Below are 19,852 nucleotides of genomic sequence, written 5' to 3' on the forward strand. Positions count from 1 at the left end.
GTTCCACCCACTTGGTCTCCTAGCAACCCACTCAGCTCAGGGGACAGGCACAAGAGTTTGGAGAGACCCCTAAGGGCCATCCAGCCCAACCCTTTCTACTATGCAGCAGGACACAATCCAAGCATTCACAACACATGGACAACGTATAAATACTATACAATACTACACATGGACATAGACCCCCTCTACCCTCACCACTTTCACAGAACACAAACAACCAAATGCAACTAAACATAAAGACAACCATACAGCAGACAATCAATACCACCACTACCTCAACAAGTTCTCACCAACACCACCAGACAACGCCAGAGCAACGCGTGGCCGGGCATAGCTAGTATTTTTATATATTTGTAAGGCATTGGATTTTGCCATTTATTATGTTGTAAACCGCTTTGAGTCCCCCCAGGGGTGAGAAAAGTGGTATAGAAATGCAGTTATTATTATTATTATTAATAATAATAATAATAATAATAATAATAATAATAATAATACAGTAGAGTCTCACTTATCCAACATAAACGGGCCAGCAGAAGCTTGGATAAGCAAATATCTTGGATAATAAGGAGGGATTAAGGAAAAGCCTATTAAACACCAAATTAGGTTATGATTTTACAAATTAAGCACCAAAACATCATGTTAGACAACAAATTTGGCAGAAAAAGTAGTTCAATAGGCAGTAATGCTATGTAGTAATGACTGTATTTACGACTTTAGCACCAAAATATCATGATATATTGAAAACATTGACTACAAAAATGGCTTGGATTATCCAGAGGCTTGGATAAGCGAGGCTTGGATAAGTGAGACTCTACTGTATTTTATTTAGGTACGTTATATATTTGTATATATTTGTAGGGCATTGAATTTTGCCATTTATTATGTTGTAAACCGCTTTGAGTCCCCCCAGGGGTGAGAAAAGCAGTATAGAAATGCAGTTAATAATAATAATAACATTGGACATCGATCTATAGCCACTACTGACCAAGAGGTCCCGAGTTCGAAGCCAGCCCGGGTCGAATTAAGCCCCCAATCATTAATAACCTAGCTTGTTGTTGACCTAAGCAGCCCGAAAGACAGTTGCATCTGTCTAGTAGGAAATGTAGGTACCGCTTCATGCGGGGAAGCTAATTTAACTAAGATATGACACCATAAAACCTTCCAGCAGCATGTGGAAGAATGAGGACGTACTCCATCAAGGACTCGGTGTCACAAGTGGACGGTGAAGCGGCAGTTCCCCCTGCAGCTGGAATCAAGCATACACTCATATACATGCACCCACCGACATGCAACCTCCCATCCCGTCCAGTCACCTGCTTGGTCACGGTCAGCACCGTGGTGTGAGTATCGGTCTCCGACTGGATCTCTCCAGCGAGGAACCCTTCCTTGTCGTCTTTGACCCAGCACGACTTCTTGATGTCGTACGGCTTGCTGATGGCCTCGATCCGTTCCTTCTCGCTCGGAGCCAGGAACGGCATGGGGTCCACATCGTCGCCGCATTCTCCTTTGTAGCCGCCGGGCATCTTGGCGTGGGTTTGGGATGCAAAGACTGGAGATCAACACGACCCACAAAGGTTCCTGGAGAATTATCCTAAGATAGTGAGAAATGTCAGAGTAAATCGCAGCGTAGCAGCAGTTGTATGTTGTCAATGAAGCCCAGAACGAAGAGACGTCAGAGACGATGGTAAAAATATGTACAAAGCTTTACTGTACAAGACAAACAGACTTGCAGACGAAAACAGGACTTGGCTTTCACTCTAGGCAGACACAACTCAGAACAGAGCAAGATCTCGACTGATGCAATCAGTAATGTACAAACACACTTGAGTCTGGACACTCCCCAGGTTCCAGCCACACATCAAGGTCAACACAGCTTCTCAGTCATTAACTCTTTACAGACTATAGTACACTCTGGATGATGCAATCAGTATGCAATACATGCCAGACATAAATTTCATTTAAACACTACCAATACACAAATCCCACATTAACAATACATCCACACTGTAGAATTAATGCAGTTTGACTCCACTCTAACTGCTGTGCTGTTGAGTGCTGGTGCATCACCAAGCTACAAAGCCATAGCAAAGAGACATCTCGGCTATAGTGGTGTCAAACTGCTTTAATTACGTTTAAAATGAAAGATGAGTACCTACCGCAGAGGCAAGAAGGTCTGTCCGAGAGACACCCCTGGTTTGCAAGGGTCTGGACCCTGCCTTTTATACCCTAGACGTCTGCAGCAGTCGCTTTGGCTCTCAAGAGCGCACAGGTTGGTCTAAGAAAAGCCAATGTCCCCGGGTCAGATCCCTCCGGCCGGATCGAGTGATGCCTCAGTTTCTTGGGGATTTCGTCCTCCTCCTTCTCGTCTCCTTCTAGGGCGTCTTAGGAACCGGCCTCAGGGCTCCAGGGACAGGACCGGCCGAAATAGAAGCCTCGCCTGGCAGACCTCTCTCCTACAGGCATGGGCTCGGCCCAAGCTCAGTCACCACCAGGTGAAAAGAAAGAACACTTCGCCTTCTTCTCCTCCTTCTCATCCCTATTTCCCCTCTTCCTTCTCCTTTCCTTCTTCTCCTCCTGCTCTTCCGTCTTTTTTCCTTCTTCCTTTCTTCTTCTTCCTCCCCCTCTCCTTCTTCTCTTCTCCTTCTCCTCCTTCCTATCCCACTCTTCCTTCTCCCTTTCTTTTTCTTCCTCCCTCCCCTACTCATTCTTCTCTCCTCCTCATGCTCCTTATCCCACTCTTCTTCTCCTTTTCTCCTTCACCCTCTTCTTCTCCTCCTCCCTCCCTCTTTCTCTCCTCTACTTCATCCTCCCTCTCTTCCATCTTCTTTTCTCCTTCTCTTCTCCTTCCCTTCTTCTTACTCCCTCTCCTCCGTCTTATTCTTCTCTTCTTCCTCCTTCTCTTTTGTCCTCCTCTTCTTCCTTCTCCCTTTCCTCCTTTTCTCCTTCTTTCCCCCCTCCCTCTCCTGCATCTTCTTCTCTTCTCCTCCTTCTTTTTCCTTCTCTTCTCCTCCCTCCCTCTCCTCCATCTTCTTCTCTTCTCCTCCTCTTCCTTCTTTTCTTCGTTTCTTCATCCCCTCCCCTTCCTCCGTATCCCCTATTCCTTCGCCTTCTCTTCTCCCTTTCTCTTTCCCTTCTTCTTCCTCCCTCTTATTCTCCTTCTCTTCTTCCATCTCCTTCTCTTTCATCTTCTCTTCTCCTCCTCTTCCTTCTCCTTCTTTTCTTCATTTCTTCTTCCCCTCCCCTTCCTCCGTATCCCCTATTCCTTCACCTTCTCTTCTCCCTTTCTCCTTCCTCTTCTTCTTTCCTCTTCTCTATCTTCTTCTCTTCTCCTTCTGTTCTTTATGGTGTTGTAAAATACCTCCCACATTCTTTAGCGGTACCTAATTTCTCTACTTACAGCTCTAAGCTGTTTTCTAATGGCTTAGGTAAACAGTGAGCTAGGCTTGTCAGTCGGGTGCTCACCCCAACCTGGATTCAAACTATTTAGGTAAACAGTGAGCTGAGCTTGACGGTCGGGTGCTCACCCCAACCGGGTTTCAAACTATTTAGGTAAACAGTGTGATGGGCTTGACGGTCGGGTGCTCACCCCAACCCGGCTTTGAACTGTTTAGGTAAACAGTGAGCTGGGCTTGACGGTCGGGTGCTCACCCCAACCCGGCTTTGAACTGTTTAGGTAAACAGTGAGCTGGGCTTGTCAGTCAGGTGCTCACCCTGACCGGGCTTCAAACTGGCCACCTTTCAGATGGCAGATCTTACTACTTCTGGTGATTTACCAGCAGTTCTGCTCTGCCATTGTATCCAAAGCCCCCTTCTACACTGTGGAATCAATCCAGTTTGACACCATTTGAACTACGTGGCTCCATGCTTTGGAAAAATGGGAGTTATAGTTTTATTAGGCCTTTAGCCTTCTACAGCTCCCAGGATTCCATAGCATTGAGCCACGGCAGTGAAAGTGGGGATCAAACGACAACCAGATGCAGGCCTAAGCCTTTGATTTTTCGCACTCGGAGCTTTCCTCCACTGGGCAGCCAGCAGCCGTTCCATGCCTTGAAGAAAAGCTTTCTTCCTGTCAAGACGTATTAGGCTCCCAATTAGCAGCACAAATTGACATTAAAAAATGGCCTTCTGGACGTTACGGGGAGGACAAGGAACAGAAGCGCGTCTTGCAATGATTATCCTGAGCTCCAGATTGCAAGAAGAAGGAAGGCTCTGGATTTTCGCTGGATGGGAAGGCTGTGTTTTTTTTTATTAGTCACTCACTAAACCAATGCCCCAAAACGCTGACGCCTCCCTTTCGGGGCTCTGCTTCATTCCCAGCTGTTGCAAAGCAGAATCGCTTTATTCCCACTCGGCTCAGGATGGGCCGCCCGCCCCAAAGAAGGGCATGGCATTCGAGTCTATTTCCAGAGAGGAAGAAATGTAAGGTCCTAAAAGTCAGGAAAGAAATAAAAGGTCTGGGATTCTCTAAGCTATCCATCAGGCAAGGTGGCCCCCAAATTTGACCATATTATTATTATTATTGGATGACTAGACAAGGAGGCATCTGCACGGCAGAACTGATGTGGTTTGATACCACTTTGACTGGGAAAAGTCGTGTTTCCAAAGCCTATGGGTGCATCCATACTGGTACATTAATGCAGCGCAACACTAATTTTAACTGCCATCGCTCAAAGCTGTGGGATCTTGGGATTTTTAGTTTAGTGAGGCACCAGCACTTTTTGGCAAAACTTTCCTTGAACTCTGCTTTTTGTTAGGAAGCTGAAGACACAAACTCAGGACAAAGCTAGGACAGGAGGATGCTGCCTTTTGTGGCTCAGCAGCAAGAGTCCCACAACTTCTGATGGAAAACTCAGCCTGCCACAACCACCCTTTACTACTTTGGAGGTGGGCTACATAGATATAAGATAGATAGATAGATAGATAGATAGATAATATAGATTGATAGGTGATGGATGGATGGATGGATGGATGGAGGATGGATAAATAGATGGATGGATGATAGAGAGAGAGAGAGAGAGAGAGAGGATAGATTGATAGATGATGGAGGATGGATGGATGATGGAATCATGGATGGATAAATGGATGGATGATGGATGGATAGATAGATGAGAGACTGATAAATGATGGAGGATAGATAGATGATGGATGGATAGATAGATACATGAATGGACAGATAGATAATAGACTGATAGATGATGGAGGATAGATGGATGATGGATGGATGGATAGATGATGGCTGGATAGATAGATAAATAATAGACATATTGATAGATGCTGTAGGATAGATGAATGATGGACAAATGGATGGATGGATGATAGAGAGAGAGAGAGAGAGAGATGATAGATTGATTGATAGGTGATGGAGGATGGATGGATGGATGATAGATGGGTGGATGATGGATGGATAGATAGATGAGAGACCGATAAATGATGGAGGATAGATAGATGATGGATGGATAGATAGATACATGAATGGATAGATAGATAATAGACAGATTGATAGATGATGGAGGATAGATGGATGATGGATGGATGGATAGATAAATGGATGGATAGATAGATAATAGACATATTGATAGATGCTGTAGGATAGATGAATGATGGATAGATGGATGGATGGATGGATAGATAGATAGATAGATAGATGATGGAGGGTAGATGGATGATGGGTAGATGGATGATAGACAGGTTGATAGATGATGGATGGATAGATGGATGGATAGATAGATGGATGAATGATGGATGGATAGATGATGGATGGATGGATGGATGGATGGATGGACAGATAGATGGATAGATGGATAATTTTTCAAGATGTGGATGATGGAACCCACAGGTGCAGAATCCATGGATATGGAGGACCAACTGTACATCTTCTACCAGTCCCTTCTGTTCGTAACAAATGAACAGATTGATAGATGATGGAGGATGATGCATGGATGCATGATGGATAGATGCATGATTATCCATGGATGGATAGATGATTTTTCAAGCTGTGGATGATGGAATCCACAGGTGCAGAATCCATGGTTGTACTGACTCTCCTGGGCCATGGAGTTGGTTGACCGAGCAGACCAGGCTGCCCGAGGCTGAGCAGTCAGTGATAACCTTGCCTTTCCAAAGTTCAGTTGCATCGAAGCCAAAGACCGGCCCGGTTGTCAGGACGTGGAGCATGAAACCCCAGCAGCATTTCTCCAAAACGTAGCAGTCGAAACAAGTCAATCAATGAGGAATGAACGTCATGAGCAGACACATTTCTGGAGGTGGACAGTCCAACTTGTCAAATAATAGAGCTGGCCCAGAAGTCAGATTTGGCGGATATGGATTGCTGACTTTACAAATTGCATAATGATGCTTATATTATTGGGAAGAATATATATTCCAAACCTGTAGAATACCCCAGACATGAGATCACATGCTAATGGGAATTGGAGGATTTAATTGTATTGGGAAATGTATTCAAAAATCACTGACTATACCAATTTTATAATGATACTAGCTGTGCCCGGCCACGCGTTGCTGTGGCGAACTATGGTGGTATGGGAAATAAAGTATTGAGGAACTGGTGGTAGTTAAGGTAAAGGGTCCCCTGGGCTGAGTGGGTTGCTAGGAGACCAAGTGAGTGGAGCTTAGCCTTCTAACTGGCAGCAATTGGATAAAAACAATTATTTTTCTCCCTCTAATTAGGACTTTATTTTTCTTTTCTTTTTGTTGTATCAACCTAGAGGAATGGATGAGGGGTTGTGCTGTCAATTTTCGAGGTTGTGGGGTGTTTACTTTTGTTGTTTTGTCCGCTGCCGTGATGCCATCACTCTTTTATATATATAGATTGCTGAAAAAATATATAGATTTTAAAAAACCCTAAACATATAGAGCACACCAGGCATGAGATGATGCAGATAGGAACGGGAGGTGTCAGGGATTTCAATGTCTAGAGGAAATTGTGGCATTCCAGCAATTGTGTCCACCTGAAAATTGTGTGTTATTTTCCAAAATATATCTATCTAGCGTTTGATATAGTATCTTCCACGCTATAGGAGTTGCAGAAGTGCTCTTCTGAAAGCAGCGTGAGGAGCCAGCGCTGTCAATTCCGCCTGGATTCAGCAGCCGATGATTTGAACCGAAGCGTTCTCCAGGGCAATGATGCATAATCCAGCGGCACATCATCTTGATTCCAGCTTCCAGTTCAATAAATCAGCCGGTTCGGGGAACTAGGTCACTTACTTGCCTTTAGAGAAATCGTAACGTCGTGTGCTACACACTGCTATGTACCCTCTTCACTCCGTAGGATGAAGAACAATGGTTGTTGGACTACGACACCTATCATCCTTTATCTACTGTGAATTGCAATTCAAGACAAGAAAGCTTCATCATTCCCAGCCTGAAGGTTAGAAGCATACAGTTGGAAGGGGCCCTCCAAGGGCCAGCCAATCCAACCCCCGGACACACATTAATACACCATCAAAGCACTCCCAACAGAGAAAACGTCTGCGTTTTCGTTGAGATAGAAATCAGCTGTTTTCCCCTGTAATACACAGTAAGAGCACCTAAAGCTTCAGAGAGTTTCTGTTCAACCATTTCAAAGCTCCCTGCTTGGGCGGTGATGGCATGATCACCAGTATAATATGATATTGTATCACATAATAATAATAATAATCTTAATAATAATAATAATAATAATAATAATATTTATTCTTATACCCCACCTCCATCTCCCCGAAGGACTCGGGCGGCTTATATGGGGCGACAGCCCAGGCAAATACAATAAGAAACATAAAACACAACAATTAACAAAACCACGCGTGAATGAGAATAAACATTAACATAAAAAATAGCAAAAACATTGGTAAAAAGCAAATTAAAATACAACAGTAGAATCATAAAAATGAACTGGGCAAAAGTGCACTAAGTGAGTTTTGTAAACATGAGGTAGTTGGTAAAGTGCTACAAAATTATAATATTATATGTATATACAATATATTATATTATTAACCTAGCGCAATATTAGTATTACATATTACTATATTGTACTCTACCACTAGTAATAATGCATGTAATATTTCAAAGCTCCCTGCTTGGGCGGTGATGGCACGATCGTCAGCATAGTATGATATTGTATCACATTATAATATTATATGTATATACAATATATTATATTATGAACCTAGTGCAACATTAGTATTACATATTGCTATATTGTACTCTACCACTAGTGATAATACATGTAATATTTCAAAGCTCCCTGCTTGGGCGGTGATGGCACGATCGTCAGCATAGTATTATGTTATAATATTATATGTATATCCACTATATTATATTATTAGCCTAGCACAACATTAGTATTACATATTATTATATTGTGTTATACCACTAGTAATACTGTAATACATGTAACATATAATATACCAGTATTATATTATTATATCATAATATTATTATCAATATTATATGTCTATACAATATATTATATTATTAGCCTAGCACAACATTAGTATTACATATTACTATATTATACACTACCACTAGTAATAATACATGTAACATATAATATACCAGTATTATATTATTAAATCATAATATTATTATCATTATATGTATATACAATATATTATATTATTAGCCTAGCAAAACATTAGTATTACATATTACTATATTGCACTATACCACTAGTAATAATACATGTAACATATAATATACCAGTATTACATTATTAAATCATAATATTATTATCAATATTATATGTATATACAATATATTATATTATTAACTTAGCGCAACATTAGTATTACATATTACAATATAGTAATATTACTCGTGGTATAGTACGAGTAATAATACATGTAACATAAAATATACCCGCATTATATTATTACATTATAATATTACTATCAATATTATATGTATATCCAATATATTATATTATTACTATATTGTACTATAGTATTATATTACTAGTAATAATACATGTAACATATAATATACCAGTATTATATTATTACTTCATAATATTATTATCAATATTATATGTATATACAATATATTATTAGCCTCTCACAATATTGGTATTATATATTACTATATTGTGCTATAGCACTATATTACTAATAATAATACATGTACCATATAATATACCAGTATTATATTATTAAATCATAATATTACTATCAATATTATATGTATATACAATATATATTATTAGCCTCTCACAATATTGGTATTATATATTACTATATTGTACTATAGCACTATATTACTAGTAATAGTACATGTAATATATATATATATATATATATATATATATATCAGTATTATATATTATTTGATTGTACTATATTATTATACCACAATATATTTATTATTATTTATTTATTTACTACATTTATATCCCGCTCTTCTCAGAGTGGCTTAGAAATCAAATGAACATACAATATATTATTAGTATAGCACAATATAAGCATTAAATTACTATATTGTACTATATCATTCTATGGTAATATTATTATTATTATTATTAATATTATATCTAATGCACTACCAGTATATTATACTATTAGTATTATATAATATACTGACTATATCATAAGTTGTAGTAGGTATTATATGATTATATGGTAATATTATTAATATTAATATTATATCTAATGCACTACCAGTATATTAGACTATTAGTATTATATAATATACTGACTATATCATAAATTGTAGTAGGTATTAGGAATTGTGGGAGTTGAAGTCCAAAACAAAGTTGTACTATATCATTATATTATAATATTATATCTAATGCACTACCAGTATATTATACTATTAGTATTATATAATATACTGACTATATCATAAGTTGTAGTAGGTATCAGGAATTGTGGGAGTTGAAGTCCAAAACAAAATTGCACTATATCATTATATGGTAATATTATTATTATTAATATTAATATTATAGCTAATGCACTACCAGTATATTATACTATTAGTATTATATAATATACTGACTATATCATAAGTTGTAGTAGGTATCAGGAATTGTGGGAGTTGAAGTCCAAAACAAAATTGCACTATATCATTATATGGTAATATTATTATTATTAATATTAATATTATATCTAATGCACTACCAGTATATTATACTATTAGTATTATATAATATACTGACTATATCATAAGTTGTAGTTGGTATTAGGAATTGTGGGAGTTGAAGTCCAAAACAAAGTGGGCCCAGGCCTGTGTCCTAGGCTGGCGACCTCCCCAAGATGGCGTCGGGAGGCGCGCTGTGACGCAGGGAGTGACGACACGCGTCGGTTGCGTCAGAGGAGGGGGCGGAGGGAGGGCGAGGGAGAAGGAAGGGGCGGCGCGAGGCGTTTTCCGCGCAGGCGCAGTTCGCGTCCGGCGGGGCGGGCGTCGAGCTCGGTGAGGCGGCGCCGCCTCCGCCGCCGCTGCTGCTGCTGCTCTTGTCGTGAGGAGAGGAAAAGGCGGCGAAAAGGAGGAAAGAAAGAAAGAAAGAGAAAGAAAGAAGGAGGGAGAGAGAGAAGGGGCCCGGATGGAGGCCGCCCCGGCCTTCGCCTTCTTCCCTTCCTTCCCTTTCCCCGCCGCCTGAAGGGAAACCATGTCGAACGCGGGAAGCCGGCGGAGCGGCTCCAGCATCAAAATCCGCCTCACAGGTAGACACTGGGCCTACTCACAAGGCTGTCTGTGTGTTTCTGTCTGTAGCTATAGCTCTCAAATATCGAGTTGGGCCTCCTCAGAAGTATATGTGTGTGTTATATACTGTACATATAATATCAAGTTGGGCCTCCTCAGAAGTATATGTATGTGTTATATACTGTACATATAATATCAAGTTGGGCCTCCTCAGAAGTATATGTATGTGTTATATACTGTACATATAATATCAAGTTGGGCCTCCTCAGAAATATGTGTGAATGTATTTATATTTATAGATCTCTCGAGTTGGGCCTCCTCAGGAGTGGAGCTTGAAGGGAATAGAGAGATATTTCCTTCCTGTTATCAATCTATATATAATATCAAGATGGGCCATCTCAGAAGTATGTGTGTGTGTTACATACTGTACATATAAATATGGAGTTGGGCCTCCTCAGGAGTGGGGCTTGAAGGGAATATAGAGATATTTATTCCTGTATTTTATATATATAGATATAGATATAAATATATAATATTGAATTGGGCATCCTCAGAAGTGGGGCTTGAAGGGAATATAAAGATATTTCCTTCCTGCTATCTAGCTATATATAATATCAAGTTGGGCCTTCTCAGAAGTATATGTGTGTGTTATATACTGTACATATAATATGGAGTTGGGCCTCCTCAGAAGTATATATAGTGTACATATAATATTGAGTTGGGCCTCCTCAGGAGTGGGGCTTGAAGGGAATATAGAGATATTTCATTCCTATATTATATATATATATATATATATATATATATATATATATATATATATAAAATATTGAGTTGGGCCTCCTCAGAAGTGGGGCATGAAGGGAACATAGAGGTATTTCCTACCTGTATATGTGTGTGTGTGTATATATATATAAATACAGGAAGGAACTATCTCTATGTATAATATTGAGTTGGACCTCCTCAGAAGTATTATCTATCTATATCTCTATATAATATCGATTTGGGCCTCCTCAGAAGTAATATACTGTCATATATATGTCATACACACACACACACACACATATATATACTGTATATACAGTAGAGTCTCACTTACCCAAGACTCGCTTATCCAAGGTTCTGGATTATCGAAGCCATTATATAATATAATATTGAGTTGGGCCTCCTCAGAATTATTAGCTTTCTATATATATATATTTATATAATATTGAGTTGGGCCTCCTCAGAAGTATTAGCTATCTATATATAACATCTATATAATATTGAGCTGGGCCTCCTCAGAAGTATTATCTACCTATATCTCTATATAATATCGATTTGGGCCTCCTCAGAAGTAATATACTGTCATATATATGTCACACACACACAGACATATATATATATATACTGCATATATTATATTTACATATATAATATCGAGTTGGGCCTCCTCAGAAGTGGGGCTTGAAGGGAATATATAGACATTTCCTTCCTGTATATTATGTGTGTGTGTGTGTGTATAGAGAGTGTGTGGAAGAGTTCTTGAAATGCTCCAAAATTGTCCCTGAGAGAGTATCCCCTTTGTCTTCTGAGTATTCAGTGTGCACAAATACATTGTACACACCCACAAGTATGTTGTTATCATTATTGTTATGTTTATTTATACCCTGCTTTTTCTCTCCACAAGGAGACTCAAAGAGGCTTCACACTGATCTAGCACTGTGAGCTAGCAGTCATGTGTTAAGGAAAAAGGTTCAGGTTACTGCTTAGTGTCAGCATGTTTTCTGTCCATTTGGACTTGGATTGGTCCTCTCATGGTCATCTCCCCTTTCTTTATTGGAGTTGGTAGCAAAAAGTATTTCATCCCTTTTTTCTTGTTGTCAGAAAGCTCAATTGTGTACTTGGAGTATGAACTCATCTCCCCTCCAGCAGCAGAGTTTTGATTGCTGCCTCAGTTGTGATGCCTGTGGTCCTTTTCCTCATCCTTGGAGATTATGGTATGGATCCTTATAGGAAGGCAGGAATCCCCTCTTTAGTAGAAAGAACACACATTCCTGCTTTTCCTGATTCTATTAGGTTTGTTAAGAATCCTCCTGAACATGGAATAAAATGGAATGGTGACTTTCTGTATGCCCCTCCTTTATTAATGGGGCAATTTGTATTTTGGAACATTGAAATAGTCTTAAATATAATTTGAGTTCTCTATTTTGGAATGCCCCTCTTCAATGACTGACAGAATAAATCTGCACCCAGTCATTGTAGGCAGACAGCAAAGTGTGTGTCTCCTTGAAAATTGGATTTGGCCGACCAGACTTTATGAGGCCTGAAGGGAAGGTTGGGCTTTGTTAACAACTCGTTGAGATGTGTATTTTTAAAAGGACTTGTTCAGAATCTTTTAGATGCTTTTTACTGTGGGTTTTAGTGGATTGCAACTTTGTTTTCTCTGATGATGATAATAATAATAATAATAATAATAATAATAAGACTTTATTTGTATTCTGCCCTATCTCCCCAAGGGATTGCTAAGGGCTGTTTCACACATTATGGGAGGCAAGCATGGGGTATTTTTTAAAGGGAGGGAGATAGGAAGTTATGACAATGGAAGTTTCCTTGGCACATTCAGGTGGGGCTCTCATGTCTGTATAACAAACTGTCTGATATATATTTCACCATGTAGGAGCCTCCAGCTAATTTGAGCTTTTATCATACAAGACTAGTTGAAGAGCCAGTGTGATACTGAGCGTGGGGAGTCAGGAAATCTGTGGTTCAAGTATTTATTCATAAATTTGCTAAGTGGATTGTTTCTCAACCCCCTCCCCCCGCAATAGGATTGTTGTGAGTTGCCATAGAGAATTGTTGCAAGGATTATATATTTTATGTACATGTTTATAATATTTTGCTGTGTGTGTAGACAGAAGGTGTATAATGTGTATGTGTTGCAGAAAACACGCAGATTGATGCAGTACATGTTCTTTGTAAGTGCAGTGTGTGAACTGACCAGTGGAATTTAGACAACATTTCACTTCCTGTCTGTCACCCCCTCTTCTAAATGAAAGCTAGATTCCCCAAGGGAGTGTCTACTGATTCCATAAAAGATGCCTGGCCAAGGCCTTGATAGATTGTTTCTCCAGGAAATAGCTTGCCTTTAAGCCCAACATCCTAGTGACTCCTGCCAAATGCAATGTAGGAATCATCTTCTCCCTTTATGATCTCTCTGTGCATTTTGCTTACTACTGGATTTTCCTCTATCAGAAAATTAATGTGCCCATTTACCACTATACATGATGAAAAAAGTGTTCAACAACTGGCAGTGATTGATTGTGTTTTCTTCCCCTCATGTTTTGTTTTCAATGAGCTCCAAGTTAACTGTTGCATTCCTTTTATGATGAAAGTATTTACTGTGGATATTCATTTGATGTGCTTTCTTCTGGTGACTCTCTTATGACTTTGCCTTTATTAATTTAATAATCTTCTAAGAAATCAATTTTGAAAAGTGGAAGTATATTGCAGACACAAGTGTCAACCCGAAAGGGAAAGAGGAATGACAAAAGCTGAAAAACGCTTTGAAGTCTTTGTGTTCTTATGAACCTCCTGCTTTCTTTTACTGTACTTCTGTTGTAAGTTTTCTTAGTGTGTTCAGGGCAAACATACTTGCTGTCTATCATCTGCCCAAAAATGTTTCTACCAATTCAAGACTACAGTAGGTTCTTAACATTAATGCATAATTTTCAAGGATTAAAATTATTTTAGAAATCCTAATGGTCACTGCTGTAGATAGAGGGCCTATGACAAAAGTAGCCATTTATCTTAAAATGGACTTTCAAGTTTATTTCTGAGGCATTTGAACTGAAACTGTGTCAATTTATACTGCACCATTGAATTAGTATACAGTAACAATTTTTGTTTTTGTCTAGAAGTTGTGATCTTTATCATTCAGTGTACATACTGGTGGTTTTATAATAATACGCTTACTTTGAAGGTAATCACATCTTTTCTTTGAAACCTATTTAAAGTACTGTTCTTTTTATAACATTTTTTCATATCACATATCTGAGAGGATTTTCTGTCACTTTTCTCTTTCTAGCAATGACAGCAGTATGAATTATTGATTTAGATCTCACATTACTTTCTGAAAAGCAACAGGTGTACAAATATGTTTAAGAAATTGATCTTATTCCAGGTTATAATTTAGTCATCTCAAGCATCTGTTTTTTCTGGGTTCGAAACTGACTTGAATTATAAGAATGCAGAACTAGCCTGTTTTTCCACTAATACAAATCTTAAATGTGTTCTGTTCTAGTAACTGTGGTTCTTGAATGAAAGGAATAAAGATGGGTTTTTAAAAAAAGAAGAAACTGTAATTTATGTAAAATATGTATATATAGTCACATAAACAAAGTGAATGTACCATTTAAGAAAGGAGGAAGTGAGATGTAAGAATCACAAGCAGAATTATGAGTGTTTGCATGGACTTAGGCCTTGTTTCGGTGGGTGAACTCACTCTTATGAACAAATGTGGCTTCTAGAGTGACTCAGATCATTGGCCTATTTAGTTTGAGAATCCTTGTGTTTTACCATAGGATCTTTTCTCAGTTCTACTAACTGAAATACTTAGAGATTGACTCACACAGTACTTCAGATGGATATGACTGCAACTCCCAGCAGTCCTGGAAAACAGCTAGTAGTGAGGCATGCTGGCAGCTGAGCTCCCAAATCACCTGAAGGGTGCATACTTTTCATATCTGCTTCAATGCCTGGTGCCAGGGATAATCTACACACAAATAAATGTACTTTCTGTGAGCTCATTTTACATGGTGGTCCAGCTAACTGCACATAATAATTGTGGCTTGGTGGTTTAAGTCTAGAGCATTTTACTTCTGGAGAAAACTAACAAATCTTGATATTTCAAACTGCATTTCTGACTCAGGAATGTAGACAAGTTGTCTTTATGTAACTGAGATATAGAGTATACTCCTGGTAGTTTCAATCTATAAATCCATATCTTCAGACAAAGCTGTTGGCACCATGTTTTATTCTATGCATCCAGTCATATGCAGATATTTATATCTTTCCTTTCTCTCTTTATAATTATGTACACATAACTGAAGAGGCTGCAAGTTAATGGAATTTTGTGGCTTGTTTAAGCAGGCTGACATCGGTTTATTAAGATCTTCAGTCTTGTCAGTCAGCCGTGGAAAAGCGACTCAGCAACTAATGCTTTATTTATTTTCTAATGCATGGCATAGGTGCTTAAAGAATGGGTTCAGCATGCCTTTCCTTTTTGTAGAATTCTCTTTTTTGTAAATTTCCAATACTCGATTTAGGCATTTTAAAATGCAGTGCTGTGCTTTCTTCTGAAAGCATACTGTTGCATACAGTATTGCCCCATGATTAATTTCATAATTTGTAGCACTGTAGTGATGACCTGTCTGAATAAGCATTAAACTATAAACCAATGTGCAAAACCCTTTTTATATTGAAGATAATTGGGATTTAAGTAGTCTTGCAAATTCGCAATTATCTCCCTCCCAAATGATTTTTGTTCTTATGCAGCCAAGAAAAGTTGGTTTAAATCTCATTTTTTCTGCATGCCTTTCTTTTTCAGTGGGTAAGGTTTAGGTGTAGTAAATGTCCTAATACACATATAAATAATGTACGTCATGTTGGTGAGAGAATAACACAATAGAGGATAAAATGTGAATATCCTTAGTAAGTAGTTAGAAAAAGAGAATATAAATAATTCAGTTGGAGGCCTCTTGCGGTGTTTTCCCCCTAAACTGAATATGGGAAGTAGAGTAGTCTAATCATTCTCTACCTTCTCAGACCTCCTTGCTGTGCTGCAGTTATTTAGTGTGCTTTCATTTATATCAGTGAGAGAAAGAGGTCCTTGAATGGAGAGATCCTCCAAAAGTTTCAGCAATTATGTTTCAAAAAACTTCTGTTTGAAATACCATATTTTCCTTTGTGAAATTCTGTAATTTTTTAGGATTTTTTGGTAGCGGTTCTCACTTGGTACCATTACCATCACATGCTTCCAGATTGTGGAACTCCCTCCCACAGGATTAGCTTTTTATCACAGAATATTTGCTGATATTTATGGACTACATTATGGGAATTTGGAATGAATGCATTTTGAAAGTTGACCTAACAGTAAAAGAGACATATTGGAACATCTCTCCTTGAGCAGACTGTTAATCTGACATGTGCCACGTCTTTTTTAAAAACCTCTTAAAGAGAGTTTATTTTGGCATTGTTAGCAAAAACAAGTGTGATGATGCATTGTTACCTGGTGTGAATATAAATCTCGCTGGGATAATTTAATTTTTAAACTAAGCTAAATTATTGAAAGAACCAGTGCTTTATAAAAGTCAAAAATCTAAACCTTCCAGGAATAATCTGACTTCTTGTCAAAGAAAAATTATAGTATGTTCTTGAAAAGTGGATATTCAAAGACAACTTACCAAAAGAGGGATATAAAGGGTTGTGACAGTACCCTGTTGCCTCCTGCTTTGTTTTTGTGATGCATGGTCAGCTTTGACTGATGATGTAGAGTTAACTGCCTGATCAATGACACTGATATTGATTGACCCAGACAATTTTATGTGCCATTTTCAAGTACTAAATAGCAACAATAAGCTTTTATCTTGGCAGAAATGTGGTTTGTGTGGCATGTTTATCTATGGCTGCTTTTTGGTGGGTCTATGCTCATATTGTTTTACTAGAGCTAGAAATGAAAACAGTCTAGAAGGAAAAACAGAACTTCAGCTTATTTAGAAAATTGTTCCTTTGCCTGTGTTCCATCTGTGCAGTGGCAGTAATATTTCTGCTTAACCTTGCAGAAGTATTTCCTTTAGGCAACTCACTGGCTGGTTTGTTGAGGGTTTTCTGCATTTTTATTTCGCATTCTTTGTTACTTTGTTTTCTCGCCTTAAAATCCCATAATTCAGAGTTGTTACTTATTTTGAACCAAGTGTGTTTTAAACAATTGCCCTTTGCTTTGCTCCTGGAGTAGGAAAAAGTGGGAAAAGTCTTTATACCAGAGGTGAGAATGATGCTGGCCTTCTGATTTTGGACTGGGTCTCCAAGCATTTCTCAGTATTGGTTGTGATAAATAGGACTGCTGGGATTTGTGATGACGGCTGTGTGGTATAGACTTTTGGGGGAGTAAATCCTACATATTCTGCTTACTTTTGTGGAGATGTACATAACCCTGCACAGTTCATTGATAGATAACTTTGTTTCCAAAAATTGACGCAGTTTAACAATGGAAAAACAAACATTTCATACTAACATGAGGCAACAGAAGATTTTTGGCTAATATAATTTCTGATAGATGGACTGATTTTTCTTCTTCTGAGGATGTTTTAAAGTCTTGAGGGAAAGAGTGTGATGTGTTAGCATTCTTAAGCAACACTTAATCATGTTAAAGGCCAGAACTCGAGTTGGCTTGTGTCAAGGGCAAAGCAAATATACCAGACATAAATCCCTTAGGCCATTGGATTCATGGCTGAGTTAAAGATATTGATAGGAATACAGAGAACTGTAGAGCTAACTCATGAACCTCTTAATGTTCTTGTGGCGTGTGTTTCTCAAAAGATAGTCCTTTATTTCAACCCTTATAGCAAGCTGCTTTTTAAAGTAAGGAGGTGTTCAGAAGCAGGTTACAATATGCATCAAAATTTGACTGCTCAAAGGGGGAAGGGGGCAAGATTGTATTGGGTGTGTTTAAAGTACAACTTTGGACCTCAGCCACTAAGCTCAATAATATAGTTAAACACAATTTAATCATTTAGCATGTGTGCATCTGTTTATGGGCAAAACAATCCATTATTGTTCAAGAGGCACAAAGGCTGTGAGTAGTGAATATTTCCAGCTGTGTTCACCTCTCTTGAAACTGAAAGGAATTGTCTCTGGATCAGGCAGTCCTGTAGCATCTTGTGTCATGAACTAGAAATAAAATTTGTTCTTGGCAGTCTAGTATTTGACATAGAGATCTTATAGTGCTAAAACTGAAGCTGATGTGATCCTTTACTGTTCTTGGTGTCAATGTGCTAGATAAGGAAAATCAGACAGGTGCTTAAAACTAGTTTATCACAGAAACTGATATATGGATTTTCAGGGCACCTTTTGCTGCTAATCTGTAATTTATATTGAAACATTATTTAGTGATCCTGTCAAAGCCCATATAGTTAAGATTAAACTTTTCTGAATGGATTGCTCGGTTATATTATTGCCACAAATGTTCCCATGTCACCTGAAAGACAAACAGATTTATTATGGCTTAATCTTTGCAATCTAGAATCTGTCTCTAGTCCTATTGAGTTAAGTTTTTTTTATCCCACAACATATGTTAATTGGCATACCAAGTGACATTATGTTTGTGTTGGCAGCAACAACTGTTTTGTGAATGGCCGCTGTTAATAATGTAATTGTTACTTTGTACTTTCTGTATTTAATTTCCCTCTGTCATTAGTTCCTCAAGTAATCTCCTGTATGAATCTATGAATAACAGGTTCACCTGAAATGCCAGTTAACACTTCATGCATCTGGTGAAATTGATTGTAATCTACAAGCACTAAGGCTATAACAAATGTTGTAGTCTTTAAGATACTCAATGACTGCGGTTCTAAGGCTGTTAAAAACTGCACAGTGATCCATCTAAAATATGTAGCTGTGTATTTTGATTTAGGGTTTGTGTGTGGCAAGAGTTATCCAGTATTTGGTGAAGAACATGTTGATAATCATGGGCACCTATGTTCATTGATGTCCACAGAGGAGCCGTAAAAATCTTTAATAAAACTAGTATAAAGCCCTGAAGTAATGGGCCATTTCTTCTTCATAGCATGGAAAGGAGAAAGGGAGAAATTGGTTATATAAGACACACTGGAAGCTGTATTTAGAGTAGACGCAGTGATTAAGTGACCTGTTGCAGACTGAAGTTATTCTGGGATGTCCCAAAGCACACTAGCAAAGAAGCAATGGCCTTTCATCTTCAAAAATAGGAAACCTGGGAGTTATTCAAATGTGTCTCTAAGCCCTATTTCAGCTATGTATTTAAGCATGAATGGTATCCAATAGTGTCCAGGTACCACACAAAGACAAATGTATACGGTTCTGTCTTAATATGATCATTTATTTTTATTATAATCATTATGTCTAACTGTATTTTGCTTTGGAGAGGACAGAATATGCTTGATATCAGTGGCTTTATAGCTGTAATGGTATACAAATATGACTCTGA

At 38.4% G+C, this 19,852-nt stretch overlaps 2 protein-coding genes across 5 annotated transcripts in view; one reads left to right on the plus strand and one right to left on the minus strand.

Annotated features, from left to right (window-relative positions):
* The window catches only part of LOC100557396 (myosin-16), a 44,653-nt gene extending 41,158 nt beyond the window's left edge, over positions 1-3,495 (minus strand). The window contains exons 1-2 of the mRNA XM_008122627.3: positions 2,157-3,495; positions 1,314-1,591 (exon numbers count right to left, since the gene is read on the minus strand). Coding sequence (XP_008120834.2) covers positions 1,314-1,523 — 210 coding nt within the window. The 5' untranslated portion in view covers positions 1,524-1,591; positions 2,157-3,495. The remainder of the gene's footprint in view (positions 1-1,313; positions 1,592-2,156) is intronic.
* Positions 3,496-10,368: 6,873 nt separating this feature from the next.
* smurf1 (SMAD specific E3 ubiquitin protein ligase 1) overlaps positions 10,369-19,852 on the plus strand; it is a 32,049-nt gene continuing 22,565 nt past the window's right edge. For all 4 annotated transcript variants that reach the window (XM_062964187.1, XM_062964189.1, XM_062964190.1 and 1 more), the window contains exon 1: positions 10,369-10,652. In XM_062964187.1, the coding sequence (XP_062820257.1) occupies positions 10,598-10,652 (55 nt within the window). In that variant the 5' untranslated portion in view covers positions 10,369-10,597. The remainder of the gene's footprint in view (positions 10,653-19,852) is intronic.

The sequence above is a fragment of the Anolis carolinensis genome, unplaced genomic scaffold (genome assembly GCF_035594765.1).
Source record: "Anolis carolinensis isolate JA03-04 unplaced genomic scaffold, rAnoCar3.1.pri scaffold_13, whole genome shotgun sequence".
Classification (NCBI taxonomy): domain Eukaryota; kingdom Metazoa; phylum Chordata; class Lepidosauria; order Squamata; family Dactyloidae; genus Anolis; species Anolis carolinensis.